Genomic DNA, 24088 nt, shown 5'->3' with positions numbered 1-24088 from the left:
ATATAATAAACTACACCTATTTTAGGTATACAATTCAGGTTTTCTTTTATGAATGTGTGTAGCCAGGTGACCACCACTATTAGCAAGATGTTGAATATTTGTCACTCTCCAAATCATGTCCCTTTGTGGTCAGTTCCTCTGATCCTGGCCTTGGGAAACCACTGATCTGTTTTCTGCAGATGAATTGTGCCTGATTTTTTGCCAATGAAAGGGCAGTAATAACACCCATCTCACCTGTTATCTTGAGGTGAATGGGGACCTGGTGAATATTTCCCAGCAACCCTAAAGGCAACAGAGAGAAACTGCCTACCTCTTAGCCCCCAAGAGCCTGAAATAGGTTCCTGTGGGATTGAATTTCTCTTGAAGTTTTATATTTTAAGTTAAAAATCTTGTTCCCCACTTTTACTCCATTTATATCCTCATTTGTTGTAATTTTAAAAATGACATTTTAAATGCCTTACCATTCAGTAAGAATGATGCTCCTGGAAAAGATACTATATTTACTCTGCAGTTTCCAGCATGTTCTAACACACTGAGACTCCCCAGAGTGAGGGGCTATCTTGGGGAGCTATCTGAAATGTTCCTTCTGGCTAAGCCTGCCACAGAGCTGTCACTCAGGATTCTTAAGCTCTCGTTAAAGTCATGACCAAAGCCTTGTCTAGCAATGTGGGCTTCCCAAAGCAGTCCTTTGGGGAGGAACATAACTTGAGAAAGCTTTCAGTTGGCGATATGGGTAAAAGGCAGAGAGGAACCTCAACTGCAAGCTTTACAGAGGCTACCTCTGCCTGTGGAATTCTTGACTTTGTGTTTATAGGGTTTATTCAAATATTATTCTTATTATTATAATTAAGCCATCTTTATTGAATTTCTTCTGTGCACTGGGCACTCGTCTAGGTGCACAATTGCTTCCTTTGCATTTAGTTTTATAAGATGATTCTGCAAAATAGAAGCTTATGTCTTCATTTTGCTGATGAAGAAACTAAGCCCCTCAGAGGCATTTAAACAAATTTACTTAAACCTGTACAAGATCCCACAGCAAGGAAGGGGTAAAATTTGGAATCACATTAGATCCCAAACTTGTCTGTGAGTAGCGTTTCTGGATTAAAAAAATATCTGGCACACGAAGGGTCAGAGTCTAATGAATTCCTCTCAGAGTTAGAGGGCCTTTATGTTGTGGGGTGAGATACTTTTGCCTGGAGTCTTTAGTGACCCTCTGTGTGTATATAACCCCCTCTGACCTTCCCTCCCTGCTCCATCTCCCTCTCCTTTCCTGGTTCAAAACTGGAAAAGGATGGTTTTCTCTGAAAAGCCAGAACCCTAGGGAGGGCAAGTGGCTTTGGTCTTCCATAAGAACAGGATCCTGGAAGATGAACTGGTGAATGATGAACCACGAGGCTGGACTGCAGGGCATCCATCAGGTCACGGTACCTGGACCCCTTGGTGTGGGCTGAAAGGGGTGATGGATGCCAGTTAGAGCAGAGAGGGCATAGGTAGTACTCCTTGATTTGAGAGGCTTTCATTCTGTTGCAGGCAAGTAACACAGAAATAGACAGGGCTTGGCTTCTGTGGAATGTGGGGGCGAGGGCACAACATGTCCTTGGTTCTGGGGAAGGATCTAGTTCCAAATGGAATCTGAACATCTCCCTGCCTCCTAGCTCCCCGGCAGCCCCTCCAATCCCCATAGAAGGAGGGTGACTTTTCATTTGGAACAATGCTAATGGAGTCATTCGGGTCAGTGTCTCCGAGATAAAATCTGTCACTCCCTTCTGCAGGCTCATTATTTCTACCTTCAGGCTGCAAGGAGACAGCAAAACACCAGGGGATAGGGCTGTTTACTCTTAAGGCTCTCAACCCCCCTCCCACATATGTATATATGTGACACACACATATATACATACACACACATATCAACGTATATATACACACATACACATTTTTATGTGTGTGTGTATTTATTTATTTATTATTTATTTATGAATGAATGACTGTGGTCTTAATGATGTGATGAATTCTGGACAAATCTTAAACAAAGAGGGTGTCAGTGTTTAAATTCCTTGCATAAATTTTGTTGCCCTGAAACTCTACCCTCAGTCCACTCCTGGATATGCTTTAGTATTGCCATTTAACAATGACAACAAAAAAGAGCTGCATACAGGGCTGGACTCGGCCTGGAATTACACCCCACATAGTTCTAATTGTTCAGTAATTTAAACAGAAGAGTGGCATTATGTTGACTCGGCGATTTAAAATTATGCTAAAGTAGGATTTTGCCAGCTGGATCCTTGGCCTCGTTCAGGAACATACTTGGCTGTGTGCAACAGGGACCGCTAATCCATCAGGGTAGAGAAAATGAAATTTTTTTTTCTTTCTTTCTTTTATTCATTTTTTCTTTATGGAGGCAGAGTTACTAGAAGCCAGCAAACAATCACCAAAGTACTAGAACTTTAGGATGAGTATGGAGCTATGGTAATTCAAATAGTATTAGGAACTTATACTTTATGAGAGAAAAGGGGGCATCTCTGAGCTCAGCTTTCATTCAGAAGCAAGAGGCTACTGCCTTTCTGTAACCACAGAGGCAAGGGCACATAATCTGGATTTTTCTTCTCCAGTACTTTGATAGATACTTTCTTGTCAAACAACATGGCTCAGGCCTGCACCTTCTTATCCAGTACACCAGGGAAAATTTGACATTATAGTACCATAGTCTTGTGGATCTCTTGTTTACAGCCATTGGAGCTCAAATGGTGGGAATTCCTGTCTATAGGCTGCCTGGGGAGTGCAATGAGCTGAAGAGCCAGGGGCCAGTGGTCTGTCTTCTATCATGTGAATCCATGTCACTGATAATGTGGCCACAGTAATGACCACCCTACCCCCACCTTCCTCCCCTCCCACCAAGAGCTGATTTTTGTAAGGTGTGAGCATCTGGACTCTGTGTTGCCAGATCGTAAAAGTTTTCTTTCTGGATTATAATGTAAAATTTCTCAGTATTTAAAAATAGGCAGCTGACCCACCCACAAAAAAATGGACATTGTGAAGGCCAGAGAAAATGCTTCTGCCCCCCAGATGGGGCTAGTTGACCTCTACTTTTGACACCCAGTCTCCAGGGTCTTGGATTCCCATAATTTGCTATCTGTCTGGGGTCTTCCCATCTTCCCAGTAAGGATGTGTCTTTCCTTCTCTGGGAGGAGGCTCTCTTAGGGGGTGGGGGCATGTACTTGGCTTTAGAATTGCTTTACGTCAGGTCAAGCTTTGGCACCTTCTGGCACTGTGGTCATCAACAAATGGTTTTTGCAGTCTGAACCCCACTTGGGTGCTCCATCAGTGAAATGTGAGCGAGGACTGGCCTTGCCCATTTCTTGATGTCTTTGTCAGGGTTTAATGCAGGATGGAAGTGAAGCTACAATACTTTGTAAACTCTTGAGCACAACAGAAGGAAGCAGCCTGGGCTGGTGACCAAAGATGGGGGCTGTGTCCTGTCAAATATACAACTAACCAGCTGTGAGATCTGGTCAAATTGTATGACCTTTCAGAGTTGTGGGTTTCCCATCTGTAAAGACCAGGTTTTTTTAGGGGAGGCAATGGAGTGAATAAGAGAAGGCAAACCTGAGACCAAGTTGAGGCTTCAGCAGTTATTTCTTGTGTGATCTGGGTCAGTCATGTAATCCTTGCTACTTTGTGTGGTCTAGTGGCATTTTCATCTCCTGGGGATTGTTAGAAATGTAGTTTCGGGCCCTACCTCAGACCTGGTAAGGCACAAACTATTCCTCAGGGCATTTGTAAGCATGTAAGAGTTCGAGGCGCTTGGTCTTAATATAGTGCTACTCAAAATGTGGTCCTGGACAAGCAACATCCTCATCTGGAAACTTGTTAGAAAAGTGATCTCTCAGGGCCCTCTGTTAGACCCACTGAATCAGTCCTCTGGGCCTGGAGACCAGGAATCTATTGTTTACCAAAGGCTTGAACTTAAATTACCTCTTCATTTCCAGTACTTTTGCAATAATATAGGTATATCATTAGAGTGTTTTTAAAAAAGATTTTATTTATTTATTCATGAGAGACACACACACACAGAGGCAGAGATATAGGCAGAGGGAGAAGCAGGCTCCCTGTGGGGAGCCTGATAAGGGACTCAATCCCAGGACCCCAGGATCATGACCTGAACCAAAGGCATATGCTCAACCACTGAGCCACTCAGATGCCCCTAGGATGAGGGTGTTTTAAGGATGAAAAAATATGGTGTAGTATAACAGAGTGTAATATCATAGAATATAAAATAACACATATTATAATGTGTGTGTGTGTGTGTGTGTATATATATATATATATATAGAGAGAGAGAGAGAGAGAAAGAGAGAGAGAATAACCATATGATGAGCAGAACTTAGTAAATAGTGTGCAGTGAAGAGTGGAAAAGAAATTGGAAACAAGGTAATTGGTAAGAGTCTGTGTCAGTTATGGTACTTTGGTTTCAAGCCAACAGAAACTAACCCTGGCTAACTTAAGCAAAGTGGAATTTATTGGAAGGATATGGGGTAGAACATAGAATTAAATTAAAAAAAAAAAAAGAATGAGCCTTTAGTGCATGGGAAAGGCAACAATGAGGTTAGCTTCAGGGAACTAGGACAGTTTTAGAATCTAATAAGTGGGTCTCCTCAGGGCACCTCCATTGAGATGAATCACCTCCAGTTGCCCTAGGGCCCTTCCACCCAAGATCCAAATTCTTGATGAAGAAACTGTCTGGCAGGCTTGGGTCACCCAGAGGACAATGCACCTGAACTGCTGAGCTTAGTGGGGGTAGAGGAGTTTCTCAAAGGAATCCCCTGTTGTTGCAAAAGAAAGGGTGTATGGGAACTGGGCAAGCAAAGCCAAAGGCACCCACTGCAGCTATTTTGAGCTCCAGTATTCTGAGTCTAACATCCTGGATGGTCCTTGAACTTAGCACTGTGGTAAGAAATCCTGGAGCAGCAGGCTGAAAGACAGGTGCTAGGTCTTTCAGACAATCTCCTGGCTGTTTCCTTGCACAGTGTAGCTGTAGGTCTTTTTCTTTATATCCAGGTTGGAGTAGTTTTGCCTCAGTGATTAGAGGAGCCGTGTGTGCCACCAGAACTAAAGTGTACCTTCCTGTGCACAACTGTGGCTCATGTGCCTCCCTGTTTGTGGCAAAGCTTTGAGGTTTTCCTCGAGAAAGTACAGCCTCTGTCACTAATGAAGCCGTGATATACAGCAAAGCACTGGAGAAGGACACACTGGATATCTTGTGCTTTTCTCCCACAATTTTATGAGTGATTATTTATAAAAACATGCTCATGTCTGAAATTTGCCATATTGGCTCCATGCTCTGTTTGTTTTTATGAATATTTTGTGCATGTGGGACAAATGGCTATGCATGGCTTGAGTTCCGGCTCTATTATTTTTTCTCCTTTTGATTCTACCAGTTAATCACAAAAACGACCCTTTTGTGTGTGGGGATTTTCCCTGGTGTGTGTCTGTGCCATGGTAACAGTGGCTGGTAATGGTTTGTCTATGAGGGGAAAATGGCGTGAATTTAATGTGCATGTGAGGGAAGGAGGGATTTCAAGAGCCTTTTACAATGATTGTACTGATGCCTTAAGGGTAATCTAATGCTTCAGAACATTTGCTAATCAAAGCACGGAGACCTGGAATGGCTGGGAGGTCCAGTGGTTACGGTGCTGGCCCATCAAACACTCTTGTCCCAACACTGGCCACTAGCTCTTCTTTTCAAATCTCCCAGGTAATTTGATATTTCTTTCACTGCACCTTACAATAGAAGTCTAATAATCAGTGATATAAGCAGTGATTATACCATAGGTTCTATCTATCTATCTATCTATCTATCTATCTATCTATCTATCTATCTAATCTATCTAATCTATCATCTATCTATTTATTTATTTTAAAGATTTTATTTATTTATGAGAGACACACACAGAGAGAGATGCAGAGACACAGGCAAAGGGAGAAGCAGGCTCCATTCAGGGAGCCTGACGTGGGACTCGATCCAGGGTCTTCAGGATCACGCCCTGGGCCAAAAGGCGGTGCTTAACTGCTGAGCCACCCGGGTTGCCCCTGTAGGCAGCGGTTTGGCGCCTGCCTTTGGCCCAGGGCGCGGTCCTGGAGACCCGGGATCGAATCCCACGTCGGGCTCCCGGTGCATGGAGCCTGCTTCTGCCTGTGTCTCTGCCTCTCTCTCTCTCTCACTGTGTGCCTATCATAAATAAATAAAAGTTTAAAAAAATTAAAAAAATAAAATAAAATTGTAGTAGACCAAGGCCAACATAGCCAATACCAATTCAAAAAACAAATTGGCTTTGATCTGAAGTTGTAGGGAGGAGCTCCTGAGCTCAGTATTAAAGATGTGTTTATGTCTACAGAAGCTGGAAGGCTTATGGAGTGGTCTGTTGAGAATAGATACAGTGGTGTCTCCTCTTATGAAAGGGTTCTCATTCCAAAGCCCTTGTGGAAGTTAGAAATTGCATACAGAGGGATCCCTGGGTGGCTCAGCGGTTTAGCGCCTGCCTTTGGCCCAGGGCGCGATCCTGGAGTCCCGGGATCAAGTCCCACGTCGGGCTCCTGGCATGGAGCCTGCTTCTCCCTCTGCCTGTGTCTGCCCCTCTCTGTCTCTCCCTCTCTCTCTCTCTCTCTCTCTCTCTCTGTCTATCATGAATAAATAAAATCTTAAAAAAAAATTGCCTACAGTCAAGAGTACCCTTGAATATCTCTCAAATTTCAAATTAAGTTCAATGTCTATGGTTTTGTATATATACATTTTTGCAGCAACATACTATATAGTATATATAATATCACTATATAACATATTATATAATGTGAATATGTTTATATAATTATATATGTGCATATAATGTGTGATATGTTTGGTATGTAATATATAATTTATTCTAAATATGTAATATATGTGTTATACAGTGTAATATATATGTTATATACTTATATATTATCTATACTAGTAAATATCATACATTTATAACAAAATAATACAAAAACATAAGTAATGCATGTAAACACATATTTATAATATGATATATGTTATCTATGTTTATATTATATATATGCACTGTGCAAGTTTATAAGCTTATATATGTGTATATATAGCATCTATAGTTGGATACATGTTCAAATAGAATTTTATAGAATTTTAATTATGTAAATAAATAGACATATATTTGAAAACCTCGAAGTTATGATGCTTTTCTTTTTACCTCAATGTCTTGCTCTAGAGTAGAAAGTGTCATCTGTTCTGTTTGGAGTTTCCTCATTTTACCCCTGCATACAAGTATAATAATCTGAGTTTAGCACTTGCTATTATTCTGGCTTTTCAGCCCAAATGCTATGAATTCCAGCTCTGCATAAATATAAAGCATGGATCATATTTGAGGTCTAGTTGTCTACCAATCTTAGTTTTGAACCTGAGTAATTTGGGATTGTAAGAAGCCAAACACATTGCTGGTCTGCGAGAAATGCCTTCAGGAATGGCGATTGTTTAATGTCCATTCAAAGAAAAACTAAGTCTTCCTGGCAAATGGATGATATTTGAAATCCTCATAATTTATTTACTCTTTTTTTAACCATCATAAAAATGGTAGTCTATCAATTATACATGAAACTGAATATTAGAAAGCAGAGGAGAAGCATGCTGGCACGCACTTCCTTTCAGCCTGGCTACCTCAAATTATGAACAAGTTATTTCCGTCCCTCTGCAAAAAAGTACATGTATATTGCATATGTCACATATTATGTAAATTGGTAGTTATCATTGCCCCACACACCATTTTCCTGCAGACTCCAATTCGATTTTCATAAGCAACTGTTTCTCAAAAACAATGTTTAGAGATTCTCTCTCCAATGACCTCTGTTTAATTGAGTATATTATGTACCCTCTCTTTTCATTGTTATGAAACAAAAGAGGCTACCTTGCAAACTAAATTTCTTCCTGTCCTTCTCCCAGAATATGATACAATGGGAGTATTTTATGATTTGCTGGTAAATTTTTTTTTGTTCTAATTTATTTTGGATGGACTATAAAGAATTGAAATTTGTTTTTGCATGTGGTTCTTGAAAGCCATCTCATTATATTAGACTTACACTTTGTATTTGGTCATTGAAAAAGTAAATGTTGGGGGGTGGGGTTCGAAAGCCCAGATCAGGAAATGTAGAGAAACAAGTTGTGTTTAAAATGAAATATTCCACTTGCCTCTTGCTAGTACCTGTCTGTGGTGTATTCTTAGGAAACTGCTGACAATAGAGTTAGTGCCTTCTCAAGGTCCCAACTCTGCATAATACCTTCCATTATGACAGAATTCTTCTTAATTTGTCATTTCAGGGTATTCAGAATTACAGCACTAAAACCCCAAACAAGAGTTTTTATTTTTTATTTTTTTTATTTTTTTGTGAAATAAGAGTAGACTTCATCACGGTTATTAAAATTCTAATGACATGAAAGCCATTTATTGTGACTTCAGGTGGTTATTCTGAATGCACTTATATACGTGACAGCCGAGGTAAACATTTCAGCCTCAGACAGCTCCATTAATTAATTACCGCTTAGGATTCTGAAGCTTGCTTACATGCTTCAAGGGCCATGTGGAATATTTATAAGATATATATTCCAGGCAAGTCCAGACAGGCAAACTAGGTACTCAATAACATGTTTTTTCATGTCCTTGTTTGACATTTATTTATGAGAATAAACCTCAGACTTAAATATTTTACCCTATACTCCCTTTTCCGCTATAGAGAAAACTTCTATAGAAAAACCTATAGCAATTTAAGAAAACATAATGTGTCTGAAGAGGGCAGCCTTTCCACAATTTCTTGAAATTTACTCCACTTCATACACATTGCATTGGGCAGTTAATTTTTTTGTGATTTAAGGCTCGTGAATGCTTTTACATGTGTTGGCCCTAAATATCATTCTCTTAAAATTAGGCTTAATTCTTCACCTCAGCCCCCTCCTCGTATGTTTTTAAAAAGGTTTCAAATAATGTAGATGGCAACACAATTCTTCCAAATAGAGTGCTGTACTTGGAAGAATTAACTTTGCTCCCAATTTACTCATGAGTACTTTGATGGGATATGGTTATTGCTTTATAAAGTTTTAAACTTTACAGTTGTTTCTTATTTTAAGAATTATGAAATCTTCAGTTTTCCTAAAGAGAGGAAAAACCGAAGTACATTTTTCTGCTTCTTTGTGTCTTTTATGCCCACAAGAAGGATCAGCCACATGAGGACTTGTCAGGAAGAGTCATAAAAGCATTCTCTCTGACCTATTCCATCTAGTCACAGAGCAAAGACTTCAGAAGTTTTCTACTTGTGAACAACTTCTACTCATCCTGGAAATTGTGCATGCCAGGAGTGTTTTGTACTTGGCAATTAGCATGCGGGACAAACCTGATTCATAACAACATTGTGGCCGTGTTCACCTTGCTACCCAGAACTAAAGGGCTAGATCAGAGCCTTGTCACAAGTGCCCATGGTTTGGAGGATCATTGCAGCTGAGGTGGCATCTGGTGCTATGTGTGCAGAGGAGAATTTGGTCTTTCCACTGTTTTGTGATAAGATGAAGAGGTGGGAGGAAATCCAAGATAATAATTGAGGGTTGTATAGTGTCCTGAAATATATGTTTTTAAAGGAGAAACTTCTGAGAGTTACTGGTCTCCCTATGATGAAGGGAAGTTTGGGACACAGGAAGAGCAAGCTCTAATCTGATAAACAGTTGAACAAACCACTCTTATATTTGTCCACCACTACCCCCTCCTCAGGCTTTGAAATGTCCAAGCTTTGAAAAACCTTGTGGGTTATAGTACATTGGTGGTATCTAAGCTCTAGAAAGTCTGACTGTCCTGAGGATGCTCATGGCTTTCAGAAAAAAAATGATTGGGTTGGAGTTCCAAGTTAGGGGTAGCCCCACTCTGGGAAACTTGATTCTAGCCAGCTTGTGATCAGGCAGGTCCTTTGCACTTAACATTGTCCACTGTGTGGCAAAACTGATACGAATATGTATTGAAAATATTTAAAGGAATGTGTGAATATTGATAGATCGACATTTCCACAGCAGGTTAGAATTTAGTACAACCTCCCCAATTTATAGATGAGCATAAATGACTTGGTTAATGCCTTATAAGTAGTATCCGATCCAGAAGGGGGAAGAATCCACTTGCCCAATTTCTTTCTACCTACTTTATGTGGCATTGTAGCCTCTAAGATGTTCTCTGATGATCCTTGTCTCCTGCTATTCACATCCTGGTGTGGTCTCCTCCTATATTATTCCAGAATTGATCTATTTGGCCAATAATCACCAATAATTATAGGCTACTAATGGGGAAATTCAGGGTTTCTTTTGTGTAAAAGAACTCTGACAATCTCTGATATCTCTATGCATGTTTTTCTAAGACACTTTGGCAGAAAATCATTAATTTGCTAATGTGGCCAATGAAATTAACTTTGAGCTCTAAGTTTCAGGTATGTTAGTGACTTGATATTTCCTGGAGGTGATGACTTCATCCATAACTTCCTAATAGATGGTTTTCATACCACAAGCTCCAAAAGCAGCAATCACTGCTAGCATAGGGATGAGGGGAGGTAGAGAATACAGAAAAATGTGGGAAGTAGTCAGCCAGTCAGTTTTCCACAACATACACACACACTCACACACACACACACACACACACGACCTCAGATACTTTTTAAATTTTCTATCTTTAGGACTATCCTAGTGTTTGAAAGTCAAAGTTTTACTTAAGATGTTCATTGACACCCTAAGTTCTGAGCTAGTTTTCTAAAGAGTTAGAACCAAATTGTTCACTCAGATTGATATATATGGCAATTTAGGTGACTCATTAATTCACCAGGGAGGTATTAAGGAACACTAGGTCCCTGAGATGTTAATGAATATTTGGTGAGAAAATAAAGTGAGTGAGAGAAAGAGGGAAGGTAGCAAGAAAGAAAAGCAAGAAAGAAATAGTTCAATAGATTCTTTGGACAAATAATGTTGGGACAAACTGATACACGGATGGGTCTTTGGAGAAGAAATTCTCCATGCCTTTTATGTGCCAAAATGTACAGTGATTCTCCAAGAGAGAGGTTGGAACAGTGTCCTCTGTGTTAACTTTTCTGTTTTCCTGGTACTTAAGCATTCCAGTGAGGGACAAGAATACTATAGAAACTCTAGCCTGTGGGCCAATATGAACCAAGCCCATCTTTGCAAATAAAGTTTTATTGGAATACAGCCACATTCACTCATTGATGTATTCTCTATTTCTGCTTTCATGCCACATGGCAGAGTTGAGTAGTTGTGAAGGAGTATGGACCACAAAGCTCAAAATGTTTACTCTACGGTCCACTACAAAAAAAGTCTGCTGACCCCTGGGTTGAGTCATATGGGGAATGTAGCATTTCCCAAAATTGATCTAAGAACTATTTTTCAGTAAGTCATTCTGTGGGTCCAGTTTCTATACAACACAGATGAGGGAACACTGAATCAGCTCAATCTTTTCTTGTGGGTCTGTGGGAGCCTCCCCTCCCTTCCCCTTAGAACCTTGAAAGCAGAATACTCTACATTGCCCTGTTATGCAGCTGCTACAGAGGAGGATTTCTGTTTCTCTGAGATGTGGAGTGGCAGATTGAGCCCAGTAGCTAAAGTGAATCGGTTCTTTGTTGTAAGATACAGCAAGATCAAGTTGAGTTACAGAGAGAGCTGCATGATAACAGGAAGCTTATCATTTATTTACTGAGCATCCTGTTCACTGTTTTGAGTCTTGTACAGGAAGGGAGCTGGAGGTTACCTTGTGCTTGTGTCTTCAGGGATTTACGGTTCTCTGTCTCCTTGAAGAAAGTGACTGCGAGACATGTTAAATACAATGTGAAAATTCAGGAACTTAATTTTTTTTTTCAAAAAAAAAAAAAAAAGACCTAAAGGAAGAAAAAGCCTGAAACTTTTTTTATTTTTTTTTTATAAATCAAAGAATAATGTCTTCCCCTCTGTTCGGTAGGATTCACAGAATACTGTAGTGCTTTCTACAGACTTTTATTTGAGTCATGAGAAGAGTGGAATAGTTTTCTGCTAATAATATGAATTAATGTATTGCTGTGTAACAAATTCCCCCCCAAGTTTAGCAGCTTAACAGCAAACCTTAACTATCTTGGACAATTCTTGAGGGTAGGGAATAAGTTAACAGATGGGCTGATGGTTCTTGATCAGGGTCTCTGTTAAAGTTGCACTCAAGCCGTTATCCAGGGTTGTAGTCTCTGAAGACTTGACTGGGGCTGAAGGATCACCTTTCGAGCTCACTCATGTGGCTGTTTACAAGAGGTTTCCATTTCTCACCACGTGGGACTCTTCCTAAAGTGGCTCATAACATGGTTTCTGTAGTGACATGGCTTGGATCTATGGTGATCCAAAAATGATAAACCATACCCAAGATTATAACTTAACTTACAAAGTGACATATCCTTAATTTGACTATATTCTATTGGCCCCATGTATCAACCTTGGTACATTGTGGAAGAGACTACATAATGGAATGAATATCACGAAGCAAGGTCTTTGGAGGCCATCTTGAAGCCTGGAGACCATATTCTGGTTATTTAAAGCAGCATCCATTGGTGAAGAAACTGGTTGTGCCCTGACTCCTTGCCCCTGGTCTAGGTAGGAGACTCAGAGCCTAAGGCCAGGGAATTGGGCCTAACATCAACTCTACCCATATAAGGCCACTGTTAGCTTCTAGAGCAGCTTTAAAAAATTTTTTTTATTTATTTTTATTTATTTATGATAGTCACAGAGAGAGAAAGAGAGAGAGGCAGAGACATAGGCAGAGGGAGAAGCAGGCTCCATGCACTGGAAGCCTGATGTGGGATTCGATCCCGGGTCTCCAGGATCGCGCCCTGGGCCAAAGGCAGGCGCCAAACCACTGCGCCACCCAGGGATCCCTAGAGCAGCTTTTTATAAATGAGAATAAGGTATGCCCTGTAAGATAGCTTATTTCCACCTTTTTTTAAAAAAGATTTATTTATTTATTCATGAAAGATACAGGCTAAGAGAGAGAGAGAATGGCAGAGGCATAGGCAGAGGGAGAAGCAGGCTCCCCATAGGGAGCCCAATGTGGGACTTGATCCTGGATCCCAGGATCACAACCTGAGCCAAAGGCAGATGCCCAACCGCTGAGCCACCCAGGCATCCCAGTTTACTTCCACTTTTTGAAAAATGATCCTAATATACCAATTTCATTATAGCAAGACATTTTACTATGTCTGCTGGAAAGGGGTTGTAATATACCAACATATGATTTTTGTGTGTGTGTTGTGAATGGCTCCTCATGCAGTACATGCCTTCCCAGCCTACATATGTGGCTGAAGGAAGCAGCACTTCTTGTGGTAGAGTTGTGTAGGTGTTAATCACCCTCACTGGACTATAAAATCTTTGAGTGTAAGAACTGAGTTTCCTCCTTCCTTCGTTTAATCATTCAATGCATATATACTAAGACATTGCTGTGTCCGTAATACAATGATGGTTAAAAAACACACTAAAAACAAAGCTGGTTTTCGTAGTACTTATATTCTAGGTGAGGGACATGAACAATGTATAACAAAACAAGTATATGAACAAGAGAATTTCAGATAGTGATAGGAGCTGTGAAGAACTTACAACAGGGGTTATGTCTGGGTGGCTCAGCGGTTGAGCATCTGCATTTGGCTCAAGTCATGATCCGGGGGTCCTGGGATCAAGTCCTGCATCGGGCTCCCCCCGCAGGGAGCCTGGCTCTCCCTCTGCTTATGTCTCTGCTTTTCTCTGTGTGTCTCTCATGAATAAATAAATAAAATAAAAAAGAGAACTTACAATAGGGTAATGAATAAAAAGTGACAGGGGATGGGTTTACGTGGTTCTTTGGAGCAGGGTGGGAGGGCAAGGAGAAAAGAAATTCTCTGAGGAGAATTTCACCCATCTCTGCAACCCCCATTACTAGCAGAGTGCTTTCCAGGTACTAGATGTGCAAGAAAATGTTTACAAACTTAAAGTACAGTGAGGGGCCAGAGAACTAGCAAATAAGAACCCTGGGAAAACCATTTTGATTTCAGTAAATATATATGGTATTTTCATGTGTAGAGACAGATGGAGTCTATTATTCTACATTTGCTTTTTGTAAGCACAACACAAAGCCTTGGTCAGGTCTCCTAAACAAGATTCTTTTACTTCTTCATCTCTGGAAATAAGACCAAGAGGCAAAGCCTATTGACCATAGTTACTAAGTCAATCTTTATTACTTGGAATTGTGTTGAGATTTTCTTCCTTTTATTTTTTGTGTTGAGGCCAGCTTAGATTTCTTTTGCATTTCTGTAATAGGATGAGGACACAATGAGGAGTAAATCATCAGGTTTCAGATTTCACGACTTGAGAAGGCGGAGCATGGAGATTTTGGAGGTGGCCCAGGGAAGGGCTGTGAAATGACTGACTGGCTGGAAACCAGGCCACACAGAGAAAGGTTAAGCAGAACTGGTTAATTTATTTTTTATTGTTTTTATTACAACTTTATTTATGAGAGACCCACAGAGAGAGGCAGAGACATAGGCAGAGGGAGAAGCATCCTCCCTGCAGGGAGCCTGATGCGAGACTCAATCCCAGGACCCAGAGATCACGAGATCACGACCTGAACTGAAGGCAGATGCTCAACCACTGAACCACCCAGGAGAATCTAGAACGGGTTAGTTTAATCAGGAAAATAATTCACGTTAAAAAAAAAAAAAAAGGAGAATATGTGAGCTGCTCATATACCTTCATGATCTGGGCTTTTATTGAAACTGGAAAGATTTAGGTCGGTTTTTAGCTACCATTCCTTACCCAACTATGAGGATTCTCTGTAGCATTGGGAACATGACAGGAATAACTGGTGATGATGGTTTGGTCCAGAGTTCTGGGATCCCATAACTAAGCTCAATAATTTCTTATTAAAATGGGAGTATTTAATCTGTGATTGTTTACAAAGGGTGGTCAGGGTAGGGACTGTTTCTTGTGTGTCTCATGGACACTAACAGTATAGGCCCTTGGTAAATGCTGAATCCATGTAGCAACACACACTGGAATACATGTTCCAGAATTCTGGGAACAATAAAAGGAAATCATGCCTTTTTTTTTTTTTTTTTAAGATTTTATTTATTCACGAGAGACGGGGCGGGGGGCGGAGAGACACAGGCAGAGGGAGAAGCAGACTTCATGCAGGGAGCTTGATGGGGGACTCAATCCTGGGACTCCAGGATCACACCCTGGGCACTAAAACTGGGCCAGCCAGGCATCCCTGAAATCATGCTTTCAATAGCAGAATTGAAAAAGAGATTCCAGAACTTCAGCCTATATCCTTCTTTCTTTATCAATTTCCTTTTCTTAGCTTGCCTGGTGGGTACATTTGTGGGGTTTTTTTGTTTTTTGTTTGTTGTTTGTTTGGCTTTTTTTATTTGATAGCTCCTTATCAAGGTACGTGTGGATAGAGCCTTTACCACTTATTCTTTACAAAGTTTCTGGGCCGGGTAAGGTTTTTGAGTAAGCCCTTCAAATCTTACTTATAAAAATGTTACTGCTATCTAGGTCCTTTGCTGTTTGGTCTTGTTTCTTGCATGATTCATCTCATTGGGGTTGGAAACATGGTTTTCCATCTGAAATTAAAATCCCCAAAGTCATGTCTGTCATCCAGAGTTCAGTCTGTCTGAATAACCTGTGTTGGTTCTTGGATCGTGTTTGTCAATGACTTTTTGTGCCACGATGTTAAATGCAGATGTCTAACTGGCACCTTCTAGGACTATTTATTGGTTCTTCATTTCTTGTTCTTCAAATATGCTCAAGGCCTAATGCAGGAAAGACTCCAGCTACTGAAAATGTACATGTTTCCAAAGTTCCTTGTCTTATGCTGATAGGCAATTAGACTTGAAGGAAGCTGGCCAAGCAAAGGACAGTTGTGACTGAAGTACAGCGGCTGGCTGGCTGGCAGGCTTGCTGCAGCATCTGGCAGCCTTCCTCACTTATGAGTTGCCATTGAATTTGGTCTGCCTTCCAGGTTTCTGCATAGCACTTCCCCCCCTTTGTTTAATAGAACACTCTGTGTGCTTTGTCACTAAAATGTTTCACACCCTCCTCCTCCTGAGTTCCCTTCTCTGATATAAGGAAACTGGCTCTGCACAAGCCTCACAACCTGGGGTTGGAAGGGAGGGAGATTGCAAAGTAGGGTGTGTATTTTTGTCTGGATACTTCTTTGAATTCTAGCTTCTCTTGGCATTGGTAGATCATCTAGTTCTTTTGCAGTTACCTCACAGCTTTCATGAGACATTTTGTGTTGAATAACATGTACCCATTTACCAAAGCTCTCAACTTCTGTACAGTGTCTGCCATTTTCCTTATTTCTTGCCCTCCTGACTTTAACAATTGGAATTTTCTATGAAACCATATCAGGGAACTCTCTATCTTAATATCTTGACATTTGGGCCGATAGTGTTACCCTTTCTAAGACATTATAGTAGCCATTGGGCTCTGGAATTCTATCAGTTTTTACTGCCTTTGTCCTCAGACTGTTGATTCAATTTCATAGTCTCCTATTCATACTTTCCAAACTTGAATAGAGTTAAGTTTACTGAACCTATTAATGAATTTGATGTTTACTGATCACTTACTATATTTCTAGCATGAGCATGCCTAGTTATATGAGTAAATGAAACCCAGCCTCAACTCGCTCTCATCCTCCCTTGTAAGCTTGTGGAATGTACAGTCTATAAGAGAAAACTGCATTTAGAAGGCAACTATGAGAGAGTATAATAGAAGTTTTTGCTAAGAGGCAAGTGTAAATGTGCTGGAAACATAGCAAGATGGTAGCCTATTCTTGGTATTCAGAGAAGGTTTTCTAAGGGTAAGAATTGGATATCTAAACTGAAACTCTTAGCCAGTCATTTAATTGGGCTGTGGTGGTTCAAGGTTCAATCTATATCAGTAGATTAAAAATCAGATTTTTTTTTCCTCAAGCATCTTCCCATAATTTCCAGAAATATTTCTCTGGAGTTTAAGAGTTCATTTTATCTGTTTAGAGAAGACTATTATCAATAATATCCTTGAATCTTCATACCTCTACTCATCATCATCCTTGTTCTTCAATGGATGCATATAGCCGTACAAGTGTATGCTGGAAGTATTATGGGATGTTTCCTTGCTTCAAAGATTAAATATGAATCAATTGAAGAGCCTCTTAAAAATGCAAATTGCTGGATCCCACTTCCAGAGATTTGTAAATTCCTGGGGTCAAAGAATTTGCATTTTAAAGCAGCATGCCTCATTATTCTGATCTGGATACTGCCCTCTGATTAACCACTGGTTGCTGAGGACACTAGGATGGCGAGAAGGAGGGATATGATCAATTACTTATCTGGTTTGTCAAGTGAGTTTGTTTTCATCCAGGCTGTATGCATTATGGCTAGTTCATTCAAAAGATAACAAGGAAACCCAACCAGATTTTGTGTTTTGTGCTATGAAACTGGATTTTGAATATAGTCACATCCATCAGAAGCTATGCTACAATTCTGGGGACATGGTCATGTCTTTAAAATTTGTAACTAATATTGACCATTATTTTGTTGTTTCTCTGGCCTTTTACATTTATCCTTAGCACTAGAAAGGACATGAAGTGTATGAATCACAATGGACTGCAATTACCATTACACAGTTAATTATATTTGTGTCAGTGCTGAAGAACAGTGTGACCTTTAGGAGAAAGTTAAGCGTGGGCATGGAAGTATTGTGACACTTACCAAGAAGGAAAAGTTGTACACTTCACACTTCACGTTGTTTGTTTGTTTGTTTTTATTTTATTTTTGCCTTCAAATCTACAAATGCCTATTTTATCTCCTTCCCATGTCAAGGTTCCTTAATAATTTGGTTCAGATGCTGCAGGTCACACATCTCACTTTTCTTTAAAATATTTTTCGAATGTTAGTGCTTGTGTCTTGAATTTGATTACCATAATTTTATTTTGATTAGAAAACCAAATCTTTCAAGAAGAGATAATAAGTGTTGGTTAGGATGTGGAAGAAAGGGCACCCTTGTGCCCACTGCTGGTGGGAATGGTGCAGTCACTATGGAAAACAGTATGAATTTTGTTCAAAAAATGAAAAATAGAACTTCCATATGCTCTAGTAATTCCACTTTTGGGTATACATCCAGGAAAAAATAAAGGAAAACAGGATATGGAAGAGATATTTGTAGTTGGTGTTTGTTGCAGAATTATACACACTAACCAAGATATGGAAATAACTTAGGTATCTGTCAACAGATGAGTGAATAAAGAAGAGATATATTTGTTATATATAACATACATATTTTATATAAAATATATACAGTATAGTGGTAACCATATTACAATAGTAGATGTATCAACTCTGATACCTTAAACTTATGTAATGTTATATATCAATTATATCTCAATTTAAAAAACACTAAGTTTAATTTTCCTGATAATAGGTATAACAATTATTGTTACAATTTTAGAAACCTGTGTTGTAGGTTTATAAGTAGGATAAGTTATCCTTCTCAATATATGATGTCTCAAAAATTAGTCTGAGGGTGAATTCTAAAAGCTTATGATTTAAGAAGACTTGAAGAGATTCTGCTGAAGCCCAAATTGTTGGGCTAGAAATGCAGCCAATGGCCCCTTCCTAAAAATGCAGGGAAGCTGGGAGCTGCTATAATATTCAGGCAATGGGCTCTTCTGGATTACTAGCATTTTCTAGTTAACAGAGGTTTCAGATATTTCTTTGGTATTTTAGATACATAATACTGAAAGCAAAAAAAAAATAAAATAAAATAAAAAATAATACTGAAAGCAATCAAATCTTTCCATGGAAATTCAGTGTTGCCACTATCATTAGTAATTTATGTACTCTGAAAGTGTAGAATAATTTAATTTAATAGATTTGGGGCTGGATAAGGAGGGAGCATGGGGACTATCTAAATTATTCTTATTTCACAATTAGGAAAATGGCATTAGAGAAGGTACATGGTTGTGCACTGGTAAAGTCTGATACATTTGAAATTCATTGCTACTGCTTCTCATTGAGGGAATATGATTAAACTTTTAGTTTAATTTCCAGCTACTTATTTGATAGTGCTCCCTTTATCTAAGTTGAAATCAGAATGCTTCTCACACTGTGCTATAGAGTCCAATCCCATCAGCCTCAGTGGGGCAGGAGGGCTGATCCCGACTCTGCCTCCTCTGATGGGCAGATGCTAGAGGGAAGTTGAATTGAACAGACAGACCACAGCATTTAGCTAGTAAGCCAACCTCCCTGTGGCAGAGATTCAGGAAAGCTGTCAGGAACAGCATAGAAATTACACAGGGGTTCTGAAAGGCAGATGCAATGCAGTGATGGGGAGTATAGGAGTTGGCAGTACTCTATTGGTGTATTGATCATCCCCCAAACACTACCAATCATTTCACATCTTCATGCCTCTGCCATTAAGCATCCACAACTTTCCGTAAGTGATAGAAAATGTGATTATAGTCAGTTACACAAGGAGGATTTAGGCAAAAATCTTAGCTGCATAAGAAGACCAATTAGAGTTACCACCTCTGCTCTTCCCTTGGCCTTTTTTCCTCATAGTCACAGAATGGTTGCTCCAGCTCCATGTAGTGTATCTGTATTTAGAGGGAAGGAATAGTGGTGGTGAAGATCCAAGCCTTATCTCTTCCTTTTTATCAGAAGAGCAAAGGGTTTCCCAGAACTCTTTCGCCTTCTGCTCCTCCAAAATTATATTTCTATTTCATTAGCCAGGAGTATAGGGAGGGAATACCGAAAAAGTGGTTATGTGGGTTTTTTTCAGCCTCGGTAGTAGAAACAGACAAGAAAAATGGTGTTAAGAATGACTATGGATGAGCTAATCTACAGTGAATTTGTGACATTTTACAAGCTCATGAAACTGGTAGCAATAGTATGGTCAGGTCTCTCCCAAGATGAACAGTCTCTATGTAATAACTGACTCAAATAACCTCATTGATTAATGTGGATATTTGTATACCAGTTTGGTTTCACATAGAAACTTAGAATAACATGCCTTATTTTCTGCTTGTTGAATTACGGCCCATATGTGGATAGCACCTTACTGTACAAAATGCTTTACACCTATTACCATATTTGTTCCTCACAAGAATACCATGACATGAAAATTATTATTCTAGTCTCAATAAAAAGAAAGTTGAGACAGAGAGAATTCAGGTGATTTGCATCAGGTCAAACAATGAGTACAAACTGAGAGTTGAATCCAGATGTTTTGGCTCTAGTGTTTATATTATTATACTTGCTGAGGAGAATGTATTTTAAAAGAAATGAAACAGAGAGTAAGTTGAGGGAGAGTCTAAGATTGTGGTAATTTTTGGAGCTGCAGACACTGAGTAATTCATTTAAAGAAACGGAAAGTGAATTCAGTTTGTGTGACAACATGAAATATTTTTTTCCTTCCCTCTTTCAGCGAACCTCAGCCAGCAAGTCTTCGGGTGCTCCTTCCTATAGCAGATGGTCCAGTTCACAGCCACATCAGGTAACATGCTCTTTTTAAGAATCTTGTTGTGCTTGGTCTCCTTGAAGTGTGCTTAAACGTACAGTCATTTTGTCATTGGGCAAATGTGGAGGGTATCAGGCTCTTGCCCATTCTCACCTTGAAGTGGCCCATTGGCAGAGGCCTGTGGACTTCCTCATTGTTTACTACTCTCCACCTCAGGTCTCATGAGAGGGAAAGTGATAGGCAGGGAAATGCTGAAGTCCTGCCTTCAAAGCCCTCCCCAGTGCCTAACTAATGAAGTCAACCTGGCAATTAGGGAGAATAGATTTTGCCTTGTTTTCTTCAAACAAATATTAGCCTTCTGTCCTTTCTATTCTAGGAAATTGTATGTGTCCCCATGTGTGTGCATATGTATATATGTGTGTGTATGACATAGAGTGTCTCTAAGAGTGGATACACTAATATATCTGAAAATGTACTAATACTACAAAGAGTAACTTTTTTGCTTTGTTACTCAGGGCGATTAAAATATCCATTCAGGTCAAACAATACTGAATGTAATTTAACCTCTTTTGGGGAAGTTAAGCCAGCATAGCACTGTTCTGTCTCTGTGTGTAAACAAAACAGGATTTTTTGGTTGGTGAGCCATTTTCACAGGTGACTCATGGGGTTCTTTTTGAAACAGCACGTGACGAGAACACTAACTTTATACTCTAAAAACTGGGTAGGACTTGAATTCAGGTTGCCTTCTTCTAGTTATGAGACCAACAAGAAATTTTGTTGTCTTTTGCTCTATTGGTCAGAAGTCTCTCTTAGAATTTTCAGGTCTCTTGAACAGGCTGCAGTGACTGTAGCAGATGCATGTTATCAATGGTTTATATTCACATTTTCTCCCATGTATTATTGACTTTCTGTAGACACTTAGTATCGGTGATAATTTACTCCAACATTAGCATAATGTGAGCAGTCTTTGTATACTCCCTTTCATTCTTCACAATTTCTTTGTAAGAAATTGATACTTATCAACAAAAATATTAATTTAATAAGAGAAAAAGAAATTCTTCCATTATGCAATATTTTATCACAGTCTATTTTTTCTTAAAGATAGATAGATTTATTTATTTATTTATTTATTTAATTATTTATTTATTTGAAAGAGAAAGTGATATCACGCATGAGAGAGAGAGAGAGCACACATGTGCACACATTGAGGGGAGGGGTAGAGGCAGAGAGAGAGAGAAACTTAAGATTCCATGCTGAGTAGGGAGGCCAGTGTGGAGCTTGATCTCACAACCCTGAGATTATGACCTGAGCCAAAACCAAGAGTTGGTTGCTTAACTGACTTTGCCACCCAGGTACCCCACAGTGCCTTTTTTTATATTGATTGGTTGGTGAGAAAAAGTTGAGGTGATGGTTCTCCCTCCATTGGCATCAGTGTTGCATGGATGCTTTGGTTTCTGTTAACTTTAGAAGGATATAGTGCTTTGTGAGTGTGAGCTAAGAAAAAAAGTGACCCAGAAATAGGGGCAGTGGTACTGGTCTGGAGAGATTGCTTCGAATAGCCAGTTTTCTTTTACTTCCTCCACTTCCTAAAAATGCACACTGGGTTTTAATCAGTGTTTTTGATATCTATTCTCATACCTCTTATCCTATCTGATATCTATTCTCACACTGGGTTGAGCAAGTCAAAGGTCACATCTCTGCACTCACCCTAAAGATGGAGAGATGTTCTAATCTAATCTTCATAGTCAAGGAAAATGAGACACAGAGATTATGTTGTCCAAGGTTATGTGATTTCAGTTGGTCTACAATTCCCTGATTTTCTCCCCCAGAACTTACTCAGTCTTGTAAACCAGTACAATTATTTTGAGAACTTCCCAGTGAAATAGTCTAATGTGAATCTGTGACTCTCTGCTGGTCCTGCAGACTTTTTACATGTGGCAATGAAATGAGAAAAGTGAAGACAGAGTAGTATTTGGGACTAAAACTAACCTCTTAGTTTTCTAACAGTACAATGACTTTTTAAGTGAAATCTGGGAATGATTAGATGGTTTTCTTATAATTTTTGATATTCAAGCCAAATTAAATTGGTAGCCATCCTGTATACATTTTCCAGTGTGTTCTCTGAATTCTTACCTGTCTATGAAAGGCAGGAGCAGAAGAGCTACCAAAAATGGGTTTCGTTTTTGCCCTCTCATCTTGTGAAAGAAATGTGGTTATATTGGCAGACTTTCAATCTTAACAGTGCCATTTTGATTAGAAGGCTTAATTTGATGGCATTTCCAAACGGTAGCCTGATAAAACTGATATTGGTGACATCTCTTTTGTATTGAGAATCCCCTTTAACCGTAACTAAAAGGAACAGTACATTTTTTTATATTAGGTAAATTTTCTTGGTGTTTACCTATTGTGCTGGTCATTTGTTGGTTTGCTTTCAGATCTACTCCATGGGCATCTCTTGCCATCTGCTTTCCTAGGTTCCCTTGTTAACTGACTACTAAATAGGTTCTCCCAGTTGGAGGCATCATTTACAGGTTGGAAAGAGAAAGGGAAAAAACCAGGATGTTTCTCCCCTCTGTTGCTTGCTTTGGGCAGTGTATCTCCATGTTCTGATGAGCCTCTGTGTGGATTCAGCTACTATGAGGCAGCCCTGGATTCTGGCCACTATGTATGCTGTCTGTGTTCCCCCATAGCTTCAAGGGCAATGGCTGTGTTCCTCATTCTTCTCATTCTTCCCTCTCTCTCTCTCTCTCTCTCTCTCTCTCCTTTTTTTTTTTTTTTTTGGCTTTCCCAATAGCCCTATGACTAGTTCCCTGTATTAAATTCCTTCTCTTTGACTGCCTGGTATGGACTCTCTTTTTCCAACAATTTTTTTGTTTTCTGATTGATACACCAATCATGAAATGATGCACTTTATTCTTTTGTCATGTAATAGTGGGTTTTACCTTTAGAAATATTATGTGAATATTTACAGGATCACCAGACTTGCAGCTGCTGAAAACTCTGAGATTTATTCTATTGAGCTGGCCTAGTGATGGTAATCCTTTTATACCCCTATCCTACACAGAATAATTATTCCTCTTCTTTGTCACTCATGAGCTAATCCTTCCCTTCTAAATTTGTGTTTATTACAAAAACCTTTGTCTTTCATGTTTGCAATATAATAGGATTATTGGCTTCAGTCTTTGAAAATACCTGCACAGATTCTCAGGCTGAAGTTGAAAGGACCACAGTAACTCCATCCTAGATTCCAGCTTTATGTCTTTTTCTGATTTTTGGCATCAGCAGAACAGTTTAGAAAAGAAATTATCATAGATTTATATTCACTAAGAAAAGTAGAACTTTTTCTATTTGTCTTTGTAACACTATAGATGTCAGATGGATACAAATATAGCTATTATAATGAGTGAATTGGTACAGGTAGATATCCACTCATTTGAGAATTAATATCATCCCAATTCCTTCTTCATTATTATCATCATATCTAACATTTACTGAATGCTTACTCTGTGGTGTCTGCTAATTTCTTGTCAT

General features: G+C 39.4%; 1 protein-coding gene across 13 annotated transcripts in view; it reads left to right on the top strand.

The window, feature by feature from the left end:
• The window catches only part of RBMS3 (RNA binding motif single stranded interacting protein 3), a 1287947-nt gene that overhangs the window by 234281 nt on the left and 1029578 nt on the right, over positions 1-24088 (top strand). For all 13 annotated transcript variants that reach the window (XM_025461062.3, XM_035705246.2, XM_049099705.1 and 10 more), the window contains one exon: positions 20525-20593. In XM_025461062.3, the coding sequence (XP_025316847.1) occupies positions 20525-20593 (69 nt within the window). The remainder of the gene's footprint in view (positions 1-20524; positions 20594-24088) is intronic.

The sequence above is a fragment of the Canis lupus genome, chromosome 23, assembly GCF_003254725.2.
Source record: "Canis lupus dingo isolate Sandy chromosome 23, ASM325472v2, whole genome shotgun sequence".
NCBI lineage: Eukaryota > Metazoa > Chordata > Mammalia > Carnivora > Canidae > Canis > Canis lupus.
Note: the sequence above shows the minus strand (reverse complement) of the source record. Positions and strands in the feature narration are given on the sequence as shown.